The following is a 26,465-nucleotide window of genomic DNA, read 5'->3' as shown; positions in this document are numbered from 1 at the left end:
TGCTGAAGGCCTGAATTGCACTGAAGGAGAAGGACCTTTGGATGTTTAATGCTCTAGCAAAAGGTCCTTGATAGTAATGAGGGTCAAATTTGAAGTCAATGAACTGGGAAGATCGAAAGTTGGCGCATGGCAAACAATTTCGCTGTCTTTTAACATATTCTTTTCTCCCAAATTCTTAACTTGTGATCAACAAAACTATTCTGCTACTTCTGATAAATATTGAATCTAGGAACGAAATCAAATAACGAAAGGATGTAGCAGTTTATACACAAATTCTTAACAAAGACCATCTCATCATAAATTAGGATTTATTTTAATGAAATATAATTTAGAATACATTAGAACTTTACATTGTAAACATAATGATGTGATTGATACAAAATTGAATCTAAATTAGACAATCTTTGAAATTCCTTGAAATATCAAAATTGAGATACTAACTAACACAAAAGTATATCTTTCTTATACTTGTTTCAGTCATTAGACTGTGGCCATGCTGGGGCACTGGCTATAAAATATATAAATGAATAAATAAGAAAGAGACTACAGTTAAACCATCGAGTTTTGGGATCTCAGATATTTCTGACAGAAGTTAGTTTTATTGTTTGCTTTGTTAAAATTCATAAAATAACAGGAAACTCTATATCGACTTGAACAAACCATGCCAATAAGATTTTTAAAATCCTTACTGCATGAATAAGCTATGACTTGAAACACATAAAAGACTGTACTGTCTATGATTCCAAATTTTCTTAACCCTTTCCTTACTATATTTCTTTCAAACTACACAGTTCTTGTTTCAGTTAATTTTTAAAATAATGAAAAATTTAACATTATAACCTTGTGAATATTAAGCAGGTGTCTGGGACATAAATAATATGCAATTTTGATAGGTGGTTATAATTTAGATCACTTTAAAACAGTATATTTGAATCATAAAATCAAGGGCAGTTTCAGGCAGTTTGATATCAGAAGGTTTAAACTCAGAATCATAAATATCTTTTAGCTTTCAATATCATTAATTGGAACAATCACGGAGAACAGTTATTATTCTTGTTAAAGTGAGTTGCTAATGTTTAACAACCCAACATACTAATTACCAACACAGGAGCTACAAAGAAGTCAGATAATGACTTAAAAATATAAGTCATTTCTTTTAAAATGTGTACAAAATTGAAAGACATTCCTCACTACAACAAATATTTCCTCAAAAGATTTATTAAAGTATAACAATTGGAAGGCTTTGCGTTTTAGAACAGAGTAAAACAAGTTCAATTTCAGTTTGAAAATCTATCCAACAATTATCAAAAAATTTTATTTTATATTTGCTTCATTAAATAAGATATAATTACTATCATCATTATAGGTCTAATATTTCATGAATACAAGATTTGGACGGTATAATATATGCACATATACACATACATACATATATACATATGCATGTGTGTATGTATTCATACATGTAAAATCCTTTTGTAAAAAGGGGACATTGATAAATAGGCCAGTGACAAGAATATATAAAGATTCTAAAAATTCTCATAATAAGATAGAATGAAAAGAGATTTTCCCAGAACTTGATATGCCAATCTTTTTAAAAAGCTACATAATCTCAAAAAAAAAACAAAAAAACAAGAACCATGGTATTGTAAAGTAATTTAGTTATTTCAATTTACTCATTTATCATTGCAGAAGCAGAAACAAGTGAATTGTATGTGTGAAAAAAACATACTAGAAAAGCATTTATTATAATACTAAAACAGTGCTTTGCAAGAATCTATGCTACCCAAATAAAAGCTGTGCTGACAAAACTAGAGAGAATTCTAAATGAATAATTTAAGGCAGTGCAAAGTGAAAGGTACAGGTGCAAGTGAAAAAAGTCAAAAGAAAACAGTTCTCTTAGGATAAAGTAAATAAATAAAAAATATACAGAGATAAATGGACAGTGTTAATGGAAAAACAAATGAGCAAACAAAAATGAAATAAACAAATAGCTTGGTCTAGTTATGTTAGATTTATTAGTTCTTTCCATAAAGTAGTCATTTGGCTTCTTTCAGAACTTTGAGAGAAAATATCTGAAAATCATATACAGGAAATATCTTCAGCTGCAACACATAGCATGGCATTGCAGTTACATGCACAAGCTAAACAGCAACAAATGATAAAATGATGTAATTACACACTAACTCTTCCCTTAAAACTGACCACTTTATTACACTGATCATTGGGAAGTAGTATGAAACATTCAACATACTATCAAACATTAATAATAAATAGTTAAAGTAGTTGATTTAATAGAATATACAGTGATTCTCATGCAAACTAATGTCAATGAAACACAATAACAAAGGCAATAGCAGTAAAAGAAACTATGTAAACTGAAGAAGGAAATTTATATTAAAAGCAACACACTTTGTTTCAATAACTTTTGACTGATGGAAAGAAAAATAAATCTTCTAGTTATTTTTTTTTATTTTCTTTCTTTTTTTTTATAGAAATAAGATAAAAATCATCTGATATCATTCATACATTAATAATTCATTCACATACTGTATTTAGGTGGTATTCAAGTTGCAATCATAAACCTCTAAACAGTTGACAGCAGCCAATAATAAAAATATTAAGGGAAGTGTTTGAAAATCTAAATGGAAATGTATTTTTCTGTAAGATCAATAAAAAAAACTAATATTTTCAAGTTTAAAAAATTTTTTTTTAACTGGAAGTATAAATATCTAAAAAAAAAAAGTGTTCTGTTCTAATATTCAGTGAGAGTAATCCAGAATATTCAATGAGAAATCCTGAGAAAACCAAGGTCTTGTAAAATACACAGAGAGCAATTGACAGCTAAGTAAACTTTGGTCAGATACTCAAGAGGTGAGCAGCAGCTGGACTAAAATAAATGATCCAACACAAACTGCAGGCAGTTAGAGTCAGGATTGAAAGAGCCAGATCTGAGAGACCTACAGTCCACAAGTGTATCTATGGTGTCTAGGTTCAACACAAATGTATTGGATAGCTACAGTTAGGATATGAGAGAACCAGTTGTGACAAATGGAATAGCTTCTATGGAATTTGATAAAACAGGTTTATACACATCCACACGCAGACAACTATAATTTAAACGCATCAATAAGATGGTGTCAAAGATATCTACTAACAGTTAGTCGCTTATAAAAGAGCACAATGGTACTTTGAGTCAGATCTGCCAAACTAAAATCGGTCAGTCTTTTCAGAAATAAATTACTTTCATCTAAATATATAAATTAATTTTCATTGCAACCTTATTTATGCATTCACATAGAATTTATTTAATTATTATCTGTAACATATTTATAGAAATTTAGAAATATCTTGGAATACACTTCCTCTACGAGAACATAGTGATACATATTTTTAAGAAAGATAAAAAAAAATGCTATAAAAGTTGTTTTTGACTCAGAAAGCTAAATACTGAGATTTCAAATTTGAAAAGCTATATATGATAAGATGTTAAAACACTATCAAATAGAAACTGCAGGATATATTAAATGGTAATTAAATAACAAATCCTGTTATAATAATATGGGTACCTCAAATACTGAACCCTAATGAGCAGTTAGGTACTAATTTATCTGAGAGGAAACTCCAGAAGTTTTACAACAAAGATCACACAATTTCTTTCAGTTGATTACTCCATTTAAAAGATACTATTTATACAGAAACTAGCTATAAGAATGCCACATAATAAGTGGATGAATTAACATGAGATAAAACTCAGAGTCATTCAGAATATAAAATCAAATAAATGGAATTATTAATAAAGTTGGAGAAACTGCTTAAATTTAATTTATAGAAGTGTAGGTAGAGGTGTATATTGACAGGGATCTATTTACAAAAAAAAAAAAAATTATTATAATAAAAGGTGCAGGTTTTAATTGAGAAAAATTTACAACAAATAGTTTTTAGTAATGTATTTAAAACAAAAACATGTTTTAGTTTCTTAACGATTCTACTCTGCTTTGCACAACAATTTAGTTGCCCAGGATTTCAAAGTGTTGAAGGTAGACTTAGATGCTGGCTGCTCAAAATTTGTGTCAATCAAATAACAAGTAGTCATATCTTAAGCTGGCAGAGGAATTCATTCAAGTTTCCTAAAAAAAAAAAAAAAGAGAGAGGAAAAAAGAATATTTAAATTTTGAATAACAAATTAAAATCACATAAACTTAGGCATGGGTGTGTGGTAAGAAGTTTGCTTCCCAACCACATGATTCTGGGTTCAATCCCACTGTGTGGCACCTTGGGTTAAGTGTCTTCTACCATGATCCTGGAACAACCAAAGCCTTGTGAATGGATTTGGTAAACAGAAACTGAAAGAAGCCAGTTTTATATACATATCATCATCATCATCGTTTAACGTCTGTTTTCCATGCTGGCATGGGTTGGACGGTTTGACGGTCTGGAGAGCCAGTAGCTGCACCAGGTTCCAATCTGATCTGGCAATGTTTCTACAGCTGGATGCACTTCCTAATGCCAATCAGTTCAAGAGTGTAGTGGGTGTTTTTCAGGTGCCACTGGCACGGGAGCCAGTTAGGTAGGCCTGGCATCAATCAAGTTTGGATAGTACTTTTTACATGACACCAGCATGGGGACCAGTCAGGGGGTACTGGCATCAGCCATGTTTGGACGGTGCTTTTTTACATGCCACCGGCATGGGAGCCAGTCAGGCGGACCTGGCATTGACCACATTCGGATGGCGCTTTTTACATACCACCAACACGGGAGCCAGTCAGGGGGCACTGGCCACAGCTATAATATTGGTTTTACTTGACTCAACAGGTCTTCTCAAGCATATCATATCACCTGATGCATCAGGGGTATTCTTAACTGGGCCAGACATGCATGGCTGCGATCTCACTTTAGTTGCCAGGTTTTCTTAATCACAGCATATCTCCAAAGGTCTCGGTCTCCTGTCATTGCCTCTGTGAGGCTCAATGTTCAAAGGTCAAGCTTCACCACCTCATCCCATGTCTATATATATATACACACATACACACACACACACATATGTGTGCATTTTACTGTTCCCTTGTCTTACTTGGAAAAAGGTCAGGGTTGACAACAGGAAGGGTATCTAGCCATAGAAAATCCATCTCAACAAAATTTCATCCAACCCATGCAAACATCGAGAAATGAATGTTAAAACAATGTTGATGGTGATGATGAACATGACTAAGGAATGAAAATGGTTTTCACCATTATTATGAATACTTGGAAATCCCTCCTTCTTTTATATTGGTTTCAAATTTTGGCACACGGCCAGCAATATTGGGGGAGGAGGTTGATTACATCAACCCCAACACTCAGCTGATACTTATTTTATTAACCCCCAAAAGATGAAAGGCAAAGTTGACCTCGGCAGAATTTCAACTCCGAATGTAACTTTGAACTCCTCCCTTTTTTTACAACAAAAAAATTGTTCTCATTTTCATAGAATAATTCAAATTTTGATATTTCTGATAAAAAATATTGTTTGGACTTCTGTTTACTTCAATATCTAAAATTAGTTGTTTACAATTCTGAAATAGCTATTAACTTAGATAATCAGAAATTATTGATTTTTTACTCCAACACTGAAATTTTTGTTATTTGACTTTGAAATATATTGCAAAGAAAATAAGGTTTTTGGAATGGTTGGCAGCCAATTTAATGTAGCTGATAATGATGTTTGTCACATGAAAAAGAAATCAGATATAATTCAATGAATTTTGATAATTTAATTGATAACACTGATAATTTAATAATGCTTCACATCCATGTCTTTATTAAAACAAAGTTCAACTCAATAGCTCACAATATCCTGGAACTTCCTTTTTAAATCATACAGCTCTAAACAACCATTTATTTTCTATATCACACACACACACACACACATACACAGAGAAAGGTATCAGGTATCTGCTTTGTTATCTGCTTTTATATGGAATAATCTTAATTTTTCAAATCAGATTCATCTTGATCAAGTAGTTGTATATCATAACTCTGAAATTCATATAATTCCTTTTAAATATTTTATAGTGAGCATTCACTTTGTTTTGTTTGAGTGAATAAATATGTGATTTCAGAAAATATGCATGTTTCTACCTCTGCATGTACACGGACCTCTCAAAAGTGAATAGACACCATAATTTTTGAAAGATTTATTTCTAGAGAACAAAATAATGCCATTTGATGCATTTAAATACTTAAATTTATTATTTAATAGACATGCCTTGTGCATAATACGTTGACGAGTTTGAAGCACCAAAAAGTGTCTTCACAGATAAAATGGAATAATGAAGGGTGTCTATTGACTTTTGAGATGTTTTTGTATATGTGTATGTACTTGTGTGTGTGTGTGTGTGTGTGTGTGTGTACTTTTGTACATATGTATGTATGTATGTATGTGTGTGTGTGTGTGTATGTATGTATGTATGTATGTATGTACACATGTATGTATGTACGTGTTTCATTAGCAGAATAGAGATATATAAAAACGCTCCACATTTCTGCTTCATAAAGAGACTTCCAAAATACATCTTTCCCCAAAACTAAATAAATAACCAAAAATCCATCACAATTTATAATTCTGGAAAATAATATATTTACCATCATTGTTCTTGATCCATGCGTTGTTTAAATCTATGTTCTGTAGCTTCTTCTCTGTATGCCATCTGTGATCATTTGTCGTCTAGGATTTCTATTTATTGGTTTGTACCATGGTCTATCTAAACCAGTTTTCAGTGTACGCTGTTGCCATTCTTTACAAAAGTTTGTCATGTCACCTATGAAAGGAAAGAATATATAATGAAAAAGTAATTTTTAAATGGTTGCCAAAGGACATAAGGTTTAGGGAGAAGCCCTTTCATTTTGTGAAGAGGTAGCAGAAGAGCTCAACTGAGCTTACATTGATACTGAGTGGAGGAATCCTAGAAGATCAACAGTCAGGATCACCAAGCTCTACCAAGAGAATAACTGCAACACAGCCATAGGGGTGGCACCCATGGTTGTGTAATCAGATAACGATTCACTATGACTCAAGCTCCCAGTCCAAATTCATAATAATGGAATTGGATGGTAACAGAGATTCATGGCAATCTGTAAAAGCAGTGTGACCAAGAAGAAGAAGCCCTTTATTTCATAGCTTAGGTCAATAGACTCTGTGGCAATTCATAGTTTAACTCTTTAGTATTCAGATTATTCAAATCTGTCATATGCAATGCTTATTTATTCACATCATTTTGAATTAATCATGCATTATCTTGTAGCTTTGAGATTTCAATGGTATGATTATGTTTAGAATGATATTGTAGGGTAGGTGTGAGAGGCTGGATTTCACCATTGAATATAAAACAGGTATATATAGCCAATATAAATGCTAAAGGGTTATAAAGGTAGGGGTGTTGAAGAGAACTGGCCTTAAAAACTCAACTTCAATGTTAATTGAATAATAAAATCAAGAAACTAAACCATTATTATATAAAACTAAGGGTGTCTACTGAGTGTAATATATACATTCACATATTTACTTCAGATGAATAAAAATTCTTCAGAAAAGCCTTTACTGACAAATATTTAACCTTCACATTCAACAAGTTGTAATTTCTTGTGACCATAGATATTGTAATAGAAACATCCCTAAAAGTTTAGTTTCAAACATTAATTGTGAAATAACACTAATTTTAAATAGTAACTATCAATTAAAAGTACCATGAATAATTTATCTCGCAACACCCTACTAAAAAAGTACACAAGATTGTTCACAAAATTAGTCCAAGCTGGATTCAGTGATTGAAGGTTAGCATTCAGTATTAATCATTAACTAGCAGAACCTGTGGAAATTCCATAGTGTAAGTCAGCATATTTGCTTAGTGGTATTTCATCCATTTTCACATTCTGAGTTCAAATTCTCATTTTCACTTAGTCTAACTGGGGACAGTGTGGATATAATTCACTTAAAGGTCCTACAGCTTGGTGTCAATGGGTGAATTCCAGTGAGACAAAGTACTTTGACTAAAAACAAAGGTTTGCATCAGGAAGAGAATTCAGCCTAAACTACTGTCTCACACCCACAAACCTTGTCCATCCCATGCAAACATGGAAAAGGAAACACAAACAATGATGGACTGATTATATATTGCATTAAGGATATTTCTGATAGTTATATTGATGGTTTTTCAGTCAACACAATTTCAGTTAAATATATAAGATATTTCATAAATTACATTCATATATTTGTTTTGCAAGATTCTTGATGTGAAATTGTGTGTTGAATGTTGAAACAAATATTGTTATATTTGGGGGATGGTCATTTATTTTTTATTCTTTTTGTTTTATCAAGTAAAAACATGCACGATACACTTGTTCTTCACTTTAGCTTTATTATTGTTCTTATTTTAGTGTCCTTTGTCTGAAATCTTTTCTTTCTCTATCCCACGTCTTCTCCAGTCCTGTTTAGTCTGGACTAAACAGGACAAGAGGAGACACGTGGGATGGAGAGTAGCTGATGAGGTCATAGGATGCGTGATGAAAGATTTCTGACAAAGGACACTAAAATAAGAACAATAATAAAGATGAAGTGAAGAACAAGTATATAGTGTGTTTATTTGGCAAAAAGAAAAAAATGTCCATCCCAAAATATAACAATATTTCATAAATATAATTTTTATATTAAAAAAAAAAAGTCAAAAAATAGATGCTGTTTTACAAGTAGTACAACAAATTTATCTAGCATGAAAGAAAAATAAACAATGTAAAATTATCGACATGATAGCAGATATTTTATTTAAAAAAATTTAATGAGCAACCTTAAAAACTTTTCCAGAACATAATTATTAAAATTCTCAAAAACAATGGAGTTGTTTATATGGTATGCAACTGTTATTCATATAGGTTGAACAAGAGTTGCGGACATGGACACACACACACACACACACACACACACATACAAATAAGAAATAGTTTTTTGCAACATTCCTCAAAACTACTTACCTTCATCCATATTAACATAATGGTTGTTTCTTTCCATTAAGCCTGTTGTATTTCTGCTTCTTTCTTCTATGAATGCTCTGTCCTTGATATGTCGTCCAACAGCCATTTTATCATAACCCCTTTCAGAATCCCGAACAAATTTATATGTTTGTTTCAGCTAAAATAGCAATAGACAAAAGCATCCATAAGTCCAGTTAAATTTTACAGATTTCTATTATTTATAGATGTCAATTATTTAATAGTATAACATTTTATAAAGACAATGTTGTTGCTTAGCCTTTGCTTAGGCCTGCTTCAGTAGACCTATGAATCATAAGTAATGAAGCTGTGATCAACCTGTCTTCTTTTTAAGGTATAATGTATACTAGATACACACACATTTCCTTCTATTTTCAAGAAAGATGGATGTGATTTGAGGTAGATTTGGCTATTGTTTCTAACAAGTTGAGCAACTGGATAGAGACTCAATCTTAGGATCATGTAGGTTCACTTTTTATATGAAAAAAAAAAAAACTTTTGGAGGCAGTTAAGCATTAACAATGTAAATTACTTATTTAGATATTAAAAAATAATCTTTTCAACTAAAATTAAATCAGATTAGCCACATATTATTGTACTTAGGTTGTTTCATTTTCTAATATCTCAACCACATCTTTTCAGACAGCTTTCTTTAAATATGCAGCTCTTCTAAAAATAATATGACGTAAGCCGTCAGTACCGGGAGAAGGAGTAAATTCTTGCACGCAAGTTCTTCCAATACATTAATTAAAGGCTGCTAAAGGTTGCCAGATTTAATTAGAGTTTGGGATTATTCCAGTCACTTGAACACCACTTAACAAAACACAATGTGCAATTGTAGCTACATATGCACAAAAGGTAGTTACAAAAGTAATGGTTTGCTAGACCAAATGACTCTAGATAATAATTGGATTACACTGAGAGGCTCTTTAAACATTTTTTTAACTATCTTCAGTTGTAGGTATAACCTAATTAAGAAATACAGGTTTCTACTTTTCCATATATGCTAATGAGCAATAACAGTAAAACACTTCATGTACTGTATATAATTTATAATATATTTTTTAGGAAGTTGATTGTTATGGCCTATATGGCTAAGCGCTTTATAGTTGCAAAACCAACAGTCACTCTCTGACCAGCCATAACAATCAGCTTCTTAAAAAATATATTACTGCTCTGTTTTAGAATGTGCTTCTTTTTCAGATATATGAGCTACTGATGATCTAATTTATGATATATATTAGAACCTACTATTGCAAAAGTTACTAACAAAGTGTAGTAACATTTCCTGGTATCTTCTACTACAATAAATTCTATATATTTACTTTCAATTATTTAGAGTTATTTACTGTTTCTTTTTCTTTTAACTTTAATGACTAGAACATTGAGAAATGAACTGAAGGAAGGAAAATAGGATCTTTCTGAATTGACGAGCACCACTTTTCATTTATGTTTCATGTAGTGTTTTTGGTACCGAAACACTTTCAAACTTCGTATACTTGTATATTTTGTGTTATAGAACAGATAAAAATTTTTGTATTCAAAGTTATTTCATGTAAAAAATTGTCGTATTTCAGTAATTTCAACCAACCACTGATGTCTATTGAGGTGAAAACAATTACTGCTATGAAATATAAACAACATATTCTAGCGGTGTAATGGGATCTTTTCCCTTGAATAAAATTAGTGCTGTTGTTTGTCAACAACTATCGGTGGTACTGTTATTTATAACATCGTTCATGCATTTGTACTGGTTTAAGCTTTAGGGTTTTAGGGTTAGGGTTTGGGTTTTAGAGTTAGGGTTAGTGTTAGGGTTATGATTATTTTTGCCATAACCTAACGCTAAAACCTGAACCCTAACTCTAAAAGCCGAACCCTAACCCTAAACCCTTACTAGGGAATAACGATTATGACACCGGCAAAAATTATTGTTTACAAAAACAGCAGTAACTGTATTCAGCTGAATAGACGTCAGTGATTGGTTGAAATTACAGAAATACGACAACTTTAACATGAAATAACTTGCGATGTAGAAATTTTTGTTAAGAAGGCTAAGAGAAAAAGATGTTTTATATGACACGTTCTACCAGTATCCCAAGTTTGAAAGTGTTTTGTTAAGAAAACAAGTGGTGCTCGTCAATTCAGAAAGATCCGGAAAATATAAGTTATTAATTTCTAGTAACTTCACAACCACAGAACCAGCCTTAAAATTACAAGTGTTTGACATTTGTATATGCATTTGCACACAATGTTATGATGGTTAACAAGATCAAACATGAAACTAACTGCTGTCTCTGTATGATTTTAATGTGCAAGTAGGCACAAAAAAAATCACCACAAGGTTTATGTGTGAATGAGCCACCTCAATCCCTGAAGGTCCCTTTAACTGAAGTCCTAACATTTATACTTTAGCAAACCAAGGATAGCTATAGAATGATTTAAATATCATACTATAAACTAATCAACTATTTGTTAATTAAAAGGTATAATCAACACTATAACAATGAGCTTCAGTGGTTCTAATTCACAGTTATGTAAAACTAACAGAGTTCATTGTTTGCCTAAGCACATAGAGTGGAATGTAAAACAATTCACCAAAGAAGCTGATCCATTATCAACTCTACCAGTAGGATACTTCATCATCAATATTGTTTAATTATTCAGTTTTGTTTTATGCAGGGTTGGATGGATTTGCAGCTGAGCAGTTTGTCATGTTTCTCAAATTTTAAAAAATTATTTCATTTGTGAAGCCTAATAGTCTAAATAAACCTAATCATTTACTTGTAAATCTTCCTTGATATATTTTTACTGTATAACCTCATGTGATGATAAGTTTGCAGCTTTCCACTCAGAAGGTTTTATCAATTTCTATTACATAACCAAGCTAATATATGCCATCTCTTCTGCAGATGTCAAACAATTTCCTTATATACTCAATTATTTTGTCAACACATATGAATTCAATTTTCCTTGTAAATTAATGATCATATTTACTTGACAATACTCAGCTATTTCCTTGCCAACCATTGCAGATCTACTCCATTGATCTATCTTTCATGTTACTATTTAACATTAAAACACTACATATATATATATGGGGAGAAGGTGTGCATGTGTGTATATATGATAATGAGTAAAAACAAGAAATAAAGGAAAGGGTCTTTCAGATGTTAGTCCTTCATCAGAGGAGGAAAGGAGAGAAGAGGAAAAAATGTTGCCCTATGAAGAGAAGTTAGGAAGAGGTGGGATACTGTGTACATGTATAGGAAGGTACATGTGTAAGATGGGCATAGAGAGAGGTGCGTAAGCAGTGTGGGGGTAAAGGTGGTTAGCTAGTGTTGAGTGGAAATGTGCATGAAAGTATTACATGAAAAAATACATGAGAATAGTATATGAGAAAAAATATAATAATATAGAAACAGGTACGAGATTAGGGGTAAAGTCAGGAAGTCAGTGTGTGTGTGTGTGTGTGTGTGTGTGTGCACGTGAGTGTAAAAATATACTTACACCTCCTGGTGCTGTGGTAACAGATTGCGATGCTTCATATGTCTTTGGAGCATTATTACCAATTTTAGAATAAGTTTTAAATGAAGAATGTGAAAAATGGTGCCCATTTGGGTCAATTTTATTGCTCTGCTGAAAAAAGAAAGAAAGAAAAACAATAATAATAATACCATATCATTATTTATAGTTTGGCAGAAGTTAGAAGTGGTAGTTTACTGAATTCATAGTTATTACAACCAATAATTCATATAATTTAAATTTGAAAATAATTTTTTTCTTCGCATATTTCTAACAGAGGCAGTGTAGTCAAACTTTTAATGATGACCCTCCCCACCACAAAAAAAAAAATCAATAGTTAGAGGTTAACTAAGGTTGAAACAGAAGTGGAAGCATATTTATATTAATTTTTCTCTATGATAGTGCATTCTTACAGCTGAATGCTCATATTTTTATTGAGAAATCATATTATCCTTACTACTTGTATCTTTCCAATACATAATTGACAATAACTATCATGGAATCATTATTGGCTATTCGTCAAGAGATTCATTTAAAGAAGAATATAATTTACATTTTTCAAACATTTTTGTAATAAATTCAGGAGATGGAAAAGATGAAGATTTGAACTGGATCATTTTATCCAAGTGACCTAAATAACATAAATATGAAGGTGTACTATTTTGCCTGGCATAATTGCTAAACAAAGAAAAAAAAATCTACCTTACTTATGATTCTAAACAAATTATTGATACCTTTTCCTATTTTCCATTTACAGCAATTTAAAGATATTCCAACTTTACAGCTAAGCGGAACCATTGTACTAATTACTCATATATATATATCTTCATATCTACTAAACAAATCTTAAGTCCCAATTTATGTAATACCCAAATCTATTATGCGATATACAAAACTTTTGAAAGTTATAGCAATGTTTTATCCAAATAGAAATATCAGAAAAATGAGAGACTATTTTCTGTTTTTTCAAACCAGGGATTACACACACGTATACACACACACACACATATATATATATATATGTCTAGTGTTTATAACAGTTTATAACATTTATTTTCTCTCCACCAGCACACTCTATGACAGAAAACCTATATACTCAGAGAATTAGAGACACTGACTCAGTCAAAATAATATATATATATATATATATATATATATATATACACACACACACACATACAGAGTGGCCCAAAAGTAGGTTTATGGTTATTCAACTATCTCTTTCACATTCATATATTAACAGTTTAGATCTTAATTATAAAATAATATGCTAATTTAATTTTGTCCCTCTCTAAACTATGTTCTTCCTCTTATACATCAATGACCTCCTTGTTGTTAAGCTCCAACAACACCAATCCTATTCAGATGAAACCAACTTTCACTCCTCTTTAATCTTCTGCATCTAAAAACAGAGTTACAGCCTGTATCATAAAAATATTAGTGCATCTTAGCCCATTTTACCCCTAAACAAGAAAAACATGCAATTAGGAACCCCATCCCATAATCACTTCAAATGTTAGGCCTCCAAGCAAATGCACATCTCCAACATAGCAAACATTGTATCACAAACACTGACTTCCTCTTCAGAGTCAGGAAATAGTGCAACCCCTCCAAATCTACTAACCTTCTACATAGCTTAGGTTAGGTGGGATGGTGCTACAGTTTTACATATAGACACTCTAGAACAGTGGTTCCCAACCTTTTTTTATGCTCTGCATCCCTAAAAACTTTAACATGCTCTTGCACCCCTTAACATAATAATTTATATAAAAATAAAGGTGTCCGGGGCAATTGCCCTCTTTGATCCCCTATAAATCCAGCTCTGCTCACATCCCCAAGGAGTGCAAGAACCCCTGGTTAGGAAACCATGCTCTAAAATAATATCCAAAGAAAAGCCATTTGATTGATATGAAATTGCTCACTCACACTTCAACTCCTGGTCCATAATGTGCTATATCTTCTTTCTGCTTTCTTGAAGCAAAGAAATACAATGGCTACTGCACTTTAGAGCTGGCTATAGTCATATGTTACCTTCACTCAGACACCTGCAATTCACTCACCTCTCTTCTTTCTCCTTCCATCACCTATTTTGGTCCACCCATACAAAGCCTATACTAACTATTGTACCTGGTTCCCTCCTACCCTGAATGAGTGATAACCAAGAGAATGAAAGGATAGTATGAGTATGGAGGTGATGGAGAAATGATAATGGGGTGTTAGCAGGGCTGGCTTAGAAGCATTATAGACCCCTGGGCAAATCAGTAAACTGGCCCCTAAAGTATTTATTTACTGACAGTAAACCATAGCATACATAAACCAGAATTGTGTCCCTAGACTCATGAGCCACCATGGGCAACTGCCCAATCTGCCCATGCCTTAAGACAACACTGGGTTGAGGATAATAAGAGATAGCTGCAAGTTGATAATGGGATTGAGTAAGAAACAGCAAGTGTAGTGTGATGGTGGGGAAGAGTAAAGATAGATAATGGCAAGAGTGGTAGATGTGACTCACATAAGGGAGATAGAGTGAATACTAAAATTACAGAGAAATTTCAAATTCTGACACCAAGCAAGTAATATAAACAAAGTCACGCAGCAATATTATTCATGGTTCACTTTTCATAATAATATTATCTCGTCTGTCTTGGCAATTCTGTTTGAATACGGGAAAGTCTTTGAGTTCATAGATTATAACAGATAACGCATAACAGTAATTAGATTGCCAACAAAAATCAATATGTAAAAATAAATAAATAAACAAAGAGCTATAAGGATTTTAAAAGACTAATTTTCTCCAACTGCATATAGCAAGACAATATTATTGATTCTTTTTTTTAAATATCTGTGTAGTCTTATCAATATATAAGTCAAAATTAGGATAATTGAAGATTCTTAATTATAAAGAATATATTTCAGAATATTTTAAATCAATAAATCAAATTAAGCAATTTAAAATAAGATTGGTTGAACACATCCTTTATAAAGACAGATTATGATAATTTTTTAATGAAGTCTATATCTTACCCCACCCCATTAAAAGAAAACAAAAACAATTAATGAATACAAATAATAAAATAATGGCTGAAAATATGTACTTGTGAAATTGGTAAAAGTGAAGGTAATTATCACAGACAATATCGAAGCAAAAGGAAGCCTCTACATGATGGAATGATCTGCTCAAAAGAGCAGCTTCTCTTAAATGACATTGAATAATCTAGCAATTAGATGCAGTAATTCTGAAAAACAGATGGTATGTATGGTTATAGATCTGATTCATAAAATCTGGCCTAGGGCTAAACAAAAACAACACCATGGAATTAATACCTTTCTAGAAGTGTGATGAAAACTAAAAGCAAAATAGATTATAGTAATTTAAAATTGCAAGTAAGAGTAATTAAACTGTGCATTATCTTAATTCTTAACACATATAAAATAGGCATAGAAGTGAAATGAAAATTAATAGAACAGTAGATCTATTTAACAGTGATATTGCAGTTATTGATTGCAAGAGAAACCTTCCTTTTTCTAAGTTGGTAGACTGTTACAATAAATAATAAATATATAAACAGACAGACAGAGACACACACACACATATATATGTACATACAAACATATGCATAATATAGAAGACAGAAAGAAGTTGTAACATTACCAGCAAGATTTGAACTCTGTATCTGCTGTAAACTGTATAGCTGTGCTAACCACTACACCAAAGCAATATTGCAACTTTGACAGTCTAAATCAAGAGACTTAACCTAATTAGCTAACATTTCATACCAGAGGCCTGACAAGAGAATCCCATTCTATGCAGTATTAAGTATGGTATTATATAATACACAAGACTATATATGTATGCGCATATATATATATATATATATATATATATATATATATATAAACGGGTGAAGACCCCCCTTTGGTCATGAATGACCATGGGATGCACCTAGAAAGTTCCCCTCCGAGGCACAAATCTGAGGAAGGTTGTTAATGGAAGACTAACAGTCACTCATGCATAACAGGCTCCCCACTCCCCACTCCATGCCATTGATGTTATCCAAGGGAAAGGCAAAGGCCAATAATACAGCTTGGCACCAGTGATGTCACAATTCATTTCTTCAGCTGAGTGAACTGGAGCAACATGAAATAAAGTGTCTTACTCAAGAACACAACACACAGCCCAGTTTTGGAATCAAACTCACTACCTCATGATTGTGAGCCCAACAGTCTAACCATTGAGCCATGTGCATTCACTGTATGTATATGTATGTGTGTGTGTGTGTGTGTGTGTGTGTGTGTGTGTGTGTGTGTATATATATACTGAAAGAAGATTTGTTGTGTGTGTTTGTGTGTGTGTTTGCACACGTGTATTTGTACAGAAGTACAGCACGTTGTGTTATCAGTCTCACCAGTCAACAAACTATGCTTTGTGCTTTTGAAGTTGTATGGAATAAGACTTGAAAAACAGATAGATGCTAGAGACAGGAAAAGCATTTGGTTGAAAAAAAAAGTCTCAACATATTTTATATTTTATCTTTTGTTTTAGTCGTTGTATTGCAGCCATGCAAGGATACCGCATGAAGAATTTTTAGTTGACTGTATTGATCCCAGCACTTATTTTTAAAAAGCCTACTCATTCTAATAGTCTCTTTTGTCAAACTGCTAAGTTATGAGGACTTAAACATACCTAAACCAGTTGTCAAGTGGAAGGAACACAGACAAACACAGACACACACAAAATATAAATACATATATTCAACAGGCTTCTTTCAGTTTCCGTCTACCAAATCCACTCACAAGGCTTTGCTCAGCCCAAGGCTATAGTAAAAATAACTTGCCCAAGGTGCTACATCCAACACATGCAAGGATGAAAAAAAACAAATGTAAAATGAAACACATAAGAATACACACACATATACATGCACATTCATACATACATATATGCACACATACACACATACATGGTATATGCTTGGATACAATAGATTGTTAGCACTACTACTACTGTTCAAATATTCATGTCTGCAAATATTAGCAGTTGTTAATATCAAATTGTTTTTAACATTTGCAATAAATGTGATGAAAGCCAGGGGACTCTAGAGAAAGTATTATAGAAATTATTATTCTAGCTCTGTATAACAGTATAATTCTAATATAGCAGTTATGAGGGCATAATTCATGATAGAGAATGCAGCTGCTTCATATACAGAAACAATATTGAACTACAAAATTCTGTTACAGCTAGCAAGTGTCACAGCATTGCTAAAACAATTGGCAGCAGCATTAATGATTATATCTAACCTATACAGTGACTGTTTCAACAATCTATACTACTCCCACAGCAAGTAATGAAATTATACTACCTAGCTAGAATACCTAAACCCTTTTGTATTGTAATAATAAGACAATGTTTGCAAAGATAAAAATGAAGACATTATGAAACCAAGAGAAACAGGTCTTTGTGGGCAATTTGATGGGAAATTTCTGACTATCCAAGATAATGTATTGACAAAGTTGGGTATGCTATTTTGTAAAAAAGTGTCATTATTTTCATGGTAAAAGGGTTTAACTCTTTAGCCATGAAACTGGCCAAATCCAGCCTAAATATTTTACATGTTTTAGGTCAAAACCAACTAAACCTAGCCCTTCATATTTATCCCAGTATGTCAGTTTAAAAAGTACAATCATGTCATCAAAATTCAAAAGCAATGAGAAAATGCATGATTGATTTGAAACAGTGTGAATAAATAAGCTAAAGGGTTCAAATACATTAAACTGCAGCAAAACATTATTGCCTCAATCACAACATAGACTTTCTTTTCTACTTGAGACAAATTTCAAACATGTATTCTAAATAACACATTTATTAATTCCAATAACACATCTTTTAACTTTACTCACACAATTTTGTGACATTTAAAAATACTACCATATATTCATTTGATGTTGTACTACTAAACTCCAAAACTCGTATAAAATCAGTAAGAAGACAGAAAAGCAAAGAAAGAAAGAAAATGAATAGGAAAGAGGGAAAAAGAGATAAAAAGAAAGGTGAAAAATAGAAAAGAAGGAAAGAAGCTGTCAGTTTGTTATTAAGAAGTAATTCAACTTCTAGGAAAATTCTAGAGCATTAAAATTAGATTTGACCTTTCTCCTGTCTTCGCATTTCCAAAATATTGCTTCTCTTATTCACATTAATCACTTATTCTCAATCTTTCCAAATAACTACATTAATTCTTCTTGTACTGTTATCTCCCTCTTACATAGGATATTTGATTGATCTTTAAATTCGGAGAACCTTACTTAACCCTCTACACATTGTATTTGATAAATATGCCCATTATTTTCTGTTCAATGATCAAAACACCACTGTTCTGATGTATGATATTTTCCAGTTTGAATGCATGCTCTTAATACAGACAAATGTAAGTGTATTTACTCTTATATAATCTGTAATATAAAACTCCTTATAGTATAAACATACTATACAGGTATTTCCTTTCTTCAAAGTTTCTCTGAACAACATAATAATGGTTCATAAATTTTATACATATGCAAGCGTAGACATGCCTGTATGGTAATAAGTTTGCTCCCCAACCACATGGTTCCAGGTTTAGTCCCACTGCATGGTACTTTGGGCAAGTGTCTTCTACTATAGCCTCAGGATAACCAAAGCCTTGTAAATGGATTTGATAGATGGAAACTGAAAGATACCAGCATGGACAATGGACATTAAATGAAGATGATGATGATGATGATAATATATATATATATATATATATATATATATTATATATTATATATATATATATATATATATATATTATATATATATATATATATATATTATATATATGTTCTTTTATTTTTTTACATGTTTCAGCCCTAAGACTGGACCATGCTGGGGCACCACCAGCGTAATCACCCCTTTAATGGCCAATTCTGTGATTGGCTTCTGGTGAAGGAGTGTGCCTGACACTGCCACTGCCCACCCAAATCCCCTGTCTTGATATTGGTTCATCCGGGACCTTGGATAGCAGGAGGCCAAGTTGTTTCTTGAAAACATCTACTCACACTCCATGAAGATCCCTCAGATATTTTGGCAAGGCACCAAATAGCTGTGGGCCCCTGAATCCCAAGCCACCACAGCACATGGTTCTCACTCTAGATGGGATGTGTGTGTGTGTGTGTGTGTGTGTGTGTGTGTCTTTGTGTTTGTCCTGCTCCACTATGTGACAACTGGTGTTGGTGTGTTTACATCCTTGTAACTTAGCAGTTTGGCAAAAGAGACTGATAGAATAAGTACTAGGCTTAAAGAAAAAAATGTAGTGAAGTCAATTCATTCAACTAAAAATTCTTCAAGGTGGTGCCCCAGCATGGCCACAGTTTAATGACTGAAACAAGTAACAGATAAAAGATACGTCTTTTACACATATGTCTTCTACTTGAGAGTAGAAGTGTAAATCAAGTAAAGCACCTTTGTAAACTTAGTTTCGTGACCCAGTTTCCATTTCTTGTAACTATTTCAATTCACTAACTTAGCTATTTGTAGGATGAACTTGTGCAATCACATTTATCCTTCCATTATTGTTATCAAGACATGAGTGTGTAAATCACAAAACTATTGTTAGTCTCCATCTGTTGCCCTTAGTCCTTGATAGCTTCTTGGCTGTCGTTTACACTCTCAAACTCACTACATCATAGCACCTAGGTCTGATATAATGAATATGAGGAATGGTATTAGATCTATCCATATTCAATTCCATCATCACTACCATCAATCTGAATCACTAAATCTTTCCCATTACAATGCCTGTGTACTGAACAATAGTATCAGTCTTTTCTGTATCCAGTAACACTCTTCTTTACTGCTTGCCATCATCCTCTCTTCTATATGTCACTTTATGACACTCACTGCTCTCTCTGAATATTGTCCATCTCTATTGCTATCTATCACTAGCTCTTTCTTATCATCCCCTATTGTTACTGCTATCCACTAATCATTCACACTTTCACACATTACTTCCTACTATCACACTCCCTCCCTCATCTTAATTACTCCTATTCCTCTATCATCATACCTCGGATCTTGTTCAAAACGGGGGGAGGGGGCACCAGTTTTCATTAATGTTTTATGTAGTGTTTTTGGTACCGAAAGACTTTCAAACTTTGTATACTTATCTATTTCGTGTTATAGAACAGAAAAAAATTTTTGTATTCGGATTTATTTCATGTAAAAAATTGTCTTATTTCAATAATTTCAACCAATCACTGACAAGTATTCAGCTGTTTACAAGTTACTCCTTTGGCACTTTAAGCGGTGTAAAGCGTATTTAATCTCCATTACTTCTGACATTTTGCAGAGGCAACACACGTGTGTTCGTTTTCCCTAACCGACTTGCTCCTTCCCTCAAAAACCATGCCTTGTGCCTATAATAGAAAGGTTTGTTAGCTACTGCCAATATGCTTCAGCCATTTTTTGACAAGGAAATAATAATTTTATCACTGCCGAGATTCGTTTGTTTACGTAGTCAGCACTTAATTTTTACGGTTGAATGGACGTCAGTCATTGGTTGAAATTACAGAAATATGACAACTTTAACATGAAATAACTTGCGATGTATGTTTTTTTGTTAAGAAGACTAAGAGAAAAAGATGTTTTATATGACACATTCTACCAGTGTCCCAAGTTTCAAAGTGTTTCATTAAGAAAATACTGGTGCCCCCGTTTTGAACAAGATCCCATACCTCTTCTATCACTACCTCCTACTCCATCATGCTCCCATTAATCTTCTTTTCAACAATTGACATTCATTACCCCCACCACCACCACCACCACCACTCTGACCCTCATCATTCTGTTCTTATGTCATACTCATACTCTCTCTTCCTTCACCCCTTTGTTCTCTGTCATCACTCTTCTATCCATCTTCTTAGTCACATGTACTTCAAATGAAAGGAAACAATACATGGTAGAGGACTCTTTAGTCTTGCCAAGTACATGACAATCTCTCTATTGCTAGTGCTACAAAATGCACCCAGTGCACTCCATATAGTGGTTGGTATTAGGAATAGCATTTGGCTATAGAAACTACATCAACATTGAAATGCATCACATACACATACATTCTCTGCAGATAAAACATTTCCATGAATAACTTCAGAGACATTTATTTTCATAGTTTAATTGCTTTCCACTCATATGCATATTTAACATATCATCAGTACTAGATATGTTTTCTTAGATTTGTACTATCTTCACCTGAAGTACAGCCATTTATTTTGTTGTAATTGCTCTCAAGAAAAAAACAAAACAAATTCTTGTGTGAGGAATGACAGTGTGAAACAATATGAAGACACAGCAGTGAATGGTTAAACTAAAAAGTAGTTGCAAAAGTTGATAGAAATGAAATTATGGAAGGTTTAAGCAGGGTGGGGTATATCCAGGGTTGTGGAGGTGAAGTTGGAAACAATTAAGGGGTAGTCAGAGTCGGTAAAACTATAGCAACTCCAACTCACAAAGTCTTTATTTTTTGATATAAAACAGTTATAACATATAGGCCTACTCAAAGTACAAGTGTATGCATATGCTTTATGAGATATGAAGACCACAATGACTTAATTATGTAAAGAGTTAGAGTCAGAAGTGCCAATAGTAGAGGAGTCAGAGTCAAAGTTCTTTGTTTTGACTTCACAGCCCTGGGTATAACAGAGATGTAGTAAGAGTATGATAGTGAAAATAAAGGAAATACAATTGAGAAAAGAGTGCAAGCATTAGTTATTGGGTAAAAAGGATGGAATGGCACCATTACATCACTAATTGTAATTGGAAAATGATATTTTATACCAGAGATACAAGATGTATTGATCATTTACCAAAGCAACATACAATGGATGTTAGGCATGAAAGAGATAAACAAATGTCTCAAATTAAATAAATATGGCTGCAACACTTAAGAAGATTATCAGGAAGAAACATTCAAAGCACATACATTTGGATAAATGCAAGCAATAGATCTAGATATGTTTGTATTAAGTATACTTCATAAATATCAACAAAAATATACCTGTATGTATTCATGTGCATCAAAGAGACTGTCTCACACATACAGATACAATTACATGATAATTATGTAAAACTGTTAGATTTGAAATGTCAGTTCACTTAAAAGCAGAGAGTTTAGGTTCCCAAGAGACCTAAGCGTTCCAATTTATGTAGTGTTTCTAATTCAGTATCTATTTAAGTGGAGGCACATTTTTATAAATAACATTGATAACCTTTTAGAGATAAAAAAAAAAAAAATCAATAAAGTAAACCCAAACTTTTATCAATAATACAGTAGAGATATATTTTCTTTGTGTTTTAGAGGACTTGGATCAATTTGCATTAATTTTTTGGAAATTGACTTATTGAATTAACAGAGAAAATCAAATTTAAACAACAAGCTTTTTTTATTATACAAGCAACTTTCTATGTTAAGAAATCATCCACACTAAACACACTTTGTAATAACCTAAGACGTTTTAATTAAAATTACACACCTTTAGTGATGAGAATAATCATTATCTAATATTATCCTGTTTTCATTTCAAAAAAGAAAAACAAATATTTACTTACCAGAGAATGATTCATACCAGCCATCATTCTACGCATGTTGTTAAAGATGTCATTAATTCCAAAATAGTCTTCATTTAATCCAAATCCTACTAAATCATTTTTACAGTTAGTACGTTCACAGCTTTTAGACCTCTGTTGATTCCTAATGTGTTCTCGCCCACTGAATCCAAAATCCATCATGCGCATGTGAGTTTTGGGAAATCTTAACATAAAAAGAAAATAAAGATTATACATTACAAACAATAACACATCAAATGTTTACAAAAAATGTTTCCACTGTTTCAATATTTGTAAAAAGTTTCCTTTGTCTAACAACATCAAACTTTTATGGTAAAAGTTTTATTTGTTAATCATAATATAAAAATCTAATTAAAGACTAAAGCCATGAATAGACCTAAAGAAGCATTCTCCAATAAGGCCATTTCAATCTTCAATGAAGTCTCCTCAACAACACAATGATACAATTACTGCATATATTAAGGGAACACTTATACCTGCCACCCACTAATCATAGATAATACACAAGTAAAATAATAAAAGTTGCTGCACATGATCTTTCATCTTCAACATAGTAAAAACTGCCTCCCCAAAACTGGTTTTCCTCTTTAAGACCAGAAAATACTTCAGCACCCAGCAGCTGATAATTGGTTATAGAGTTCAAATGAAACCCACAATGGAATACTGCTCCCACATCTGGGAAAAGTATTTTCATGCATACATGCATCCATCCAGAAAAGAAGCCACCATACCATCTTGCATTGAGTTGCTCACCAACACACTCTAGCCTTTGGGGTATAGATGTGCAGTCTCCTTACTCTTGTCTCACACCATTTGACTCAGGCCTCATCAATTCTTATCATCCAGATTCCCTACCCCTTCAGATCATAAACAAAGGATACACATATCGATGAGTAAGATTTGAGGAGAAAGATTCAAAGTGGTTATATGCAGAAAACTGATTTAAAGTAACTAAAAACTTGTGGGATAGAATTAGCAAATTCAGAAGAAAAATCAACTGTTACCTGGAAGCACAAATTTGATTAAACAAATACATATGAATACTGTACTTATTAATACTAATCTCAGAAAACAACAGAAATAGCAACCAAGTTGCTCCTCAATCAAATTGCACACTACTGACTTAAAAAGGAAAGACTTATTAGATAATATAGTCCAAGCTGACCTACATGTGAATAAGACAGGATAGTTATGGTTTAAATACTTTGATTATAGATCTACTGACATATGCAAAACAATAACTGAATTCAGAAAGCATTAAAGAAGTTCACACGATCAAAAGCATAAAAAGATTTAAATATGTAACATGCAGTAAGATGTATAAATTAATTCTATAGCTGATAAATGACATGGAAGCTGAATGAAATCCAGCTAGATCAAATCCTCACACATATCATAAGAACAAAAATATCAAATTGGCTTCTATTGTTTTGCAGAGCAAATTTCTAACAATCTAAAACATTTATTCAACAACAGCAATATGTATAATTCTAATTCATTACTTAAAACAATAAAATGCTTATTAATGATGTTTAATGCAATAAGATAGCAAGGAATATCATTGATCAACAATACATAACATTTTAAAACATAATAGTTTGTTAACAAATGCTGAAGTGATTCTTCTAGTTACATTGCACACAATATTTTTTACAATATAATTAAATTTTAACTAACCGACAATTTCTCGAAAAAACCTGTTGTGCAAAAGACTTTTGCAATCACACTGAAGTTTTTTTAATGACATCACAGAAGGATCATCCCTTATGACATCACAGAAGGATCATCCCTTATGACATCACAGAAGGATCATCCCTTATGACATCACAGAAGGATCATCCCTTATGACATCACAGAAAAACAACAAATCTCTTCATAAAATGACTTCATCATCAAGATTTTATGAATTGCTTAGCTTAGAAATAGGATGTGTCTTTTTTATTGTTTAACTGTTACCTTCATGGCCTCTGTTCTTCTTAATTTTCTGGACATATTCCATTCCTCAAATCTTTAGCAAAATTGATCTCACTCATCTTAATACAAGAATATTTATAATCTTTCCTCACCAAAACAATATTGTTCCATAACTATTTCCTAGCTAATTTCAATATGAACAAGAATGTCTTCACTCTAAACAACAAATGAAATTTTTCTTTGGTTGGTAAAACTACCTCAGAAAAGACATGATAGTTTATATCATCATCATCATCATCATCATCGTTTAACGTCCGTTTTCCATGCTAGCATGGGTTGGACAGTTTGACTGGGGACTGGCAAGCCAGGAGGCCTCACCAGGCTCCAATCTGATCTGGCAATGTTTCTACAGCTGGATGTCCTTCCTAGTGCCAACCACTCCAAGAGTGTAGTGGGTGCTTTTTACATTCCACAGGCACAGGAGCTAGTTAGGTGGCACTGGCATCAGCCATGTTTGGATGGTGCTTTTTACATGCTACTGGCACCGGAGCCAGTCAGGGTGAGGGGAGGCTGGCATTGACCACGTTCAGATGGTGCTTTTTACGTGCCACTGGCACAGGGAGCCAGTCAAGCAGCACTGGCAATGATCTACACATGAATGGTGCTTATTGTGTGCCACCAGTCAGGCAGCACTGGCATCGGCCACAACTACAATTTCCATTTGATTGTGATTTGATTTTTGATGTTGATTTTGATTTTACTTAACTCAATAAGTCTCCTCAAGCACAGCATGTCGCTTAACAATTCAAAGGTACATTTTAAATGGGCTGGTTATGCGACACTGGTATAGGCTGTGGCTGTGATCTCACTTTACTTGCCAGGTCTTCTCAATCACAGCAGATCTCCAGAGGTCTTGGTCTTTCGTCATTGCCTCTGTGAGGCCCAACATTCAAAGGTCATGCTTCACCACTTCATCCCATGTCTTCCTGGGTCTCCCTCTTCCATGGGTTTCTTCCACTGTTAGGGAGTGACACTTCTTCACACAGCTCTCCTCATCCATGACCATACCAGTGCAGTCGTTTCTCTTGTACACTACATCTGATGCTTCTTATGTCCAACATTTCTCTTAGGGTGCTTACACTGTCATATGTGCACACTGACATTACACATCCGGCTGATCATCCTAGCTTCATTTCTTTCAAGCCTACGCATGTCTTCAGCAGTCACGGCCTATGTTTCACTGCCATGTAGCATGGCAGTTTGTACACATGCATCATACAATCTACCTTTCATTCTGAGTGAGAGGCCCTTTGTTAGCAGTAGTGTTAGGAGCTTTCTAAACTTTGCCCAGGCTATTCTTATTCTAGTGGCA

The 26,465-nt window shown here is 33.0% G+C and overlaps 1 protein-coding gene across 8 annotated transcripts in view; it reads right to left on the bottom strand.

Annotated features, from left to right (window-relative positions):
* Positions 1 to 1,999: 1,999 nt before the first annotated feature.
* Positions 2,000 to 26,465, bottom strand: part of LOC106870336 (myeloid leukemia factor 1) — an 85,355-nt gene continuing 60,889 nt past the window's right edge. For 6 of the 8 annotated variants that reach the window (XM_014916366.2, XM_014916364.2, XM_052966379.1 and 3 more), the window contains 5 exons: positions 23,162 to 23,363; positions 12,532 to 12,660; positions 9,007 to 9,163; positions 6,625 to 6,800; positions 2,000 to 4,130 (listed from right to left, as the gene is read on the bottom strand). In XM_014916366.2, the coding sequence (XP_014771852.1) occupies positions 6,658 to 6,800; positions 9,007 to 9,163; positions 12,532 to 12,660; positions 23,162 to 23,347 (615 nt within the window). In that variant the 5' untranslated portion in view covers positions 23,348 to 23,363 and the 3' untranslated portion in view covers positions 2,000 to 4,130; positions 6,625 to 6,657. Of the gene's footprint in view, positions 4,131 to 6,624; positions 6,801 to 9,006; positions 9,164 to 12,531; positions 12,661 to 23,161; positions 23,364 to 24,856; positions 24,961 to 26,465 lie in introns of those variants that run through there. The other 2 variants (XM_014916365.2, XM_014916362.2) reach the window with 2 other exon arrangements.

Source organism: Octopus bimaculoides, chromosome 3 (assembly GCF_001194135.2).
Source record: "Octopus bimaculoides isolate UCB-OBI-ISO-001 chromosome 3, ASM119413v2, whole genome shotgun sequence".
Classification (NCBI taxonomy): domain Eukaryota; kingdom Metazoa; phylum Mollusca; class Cephalopoda; order Octopoda; family Octopodidae; genus Octopus; species Octopus bimaculoides.
The sequence above is the reverse complement of the archived record's forward strand: the minus strand, read 5'-3'. Positions and strand labels throughout refer to the sequence as shown.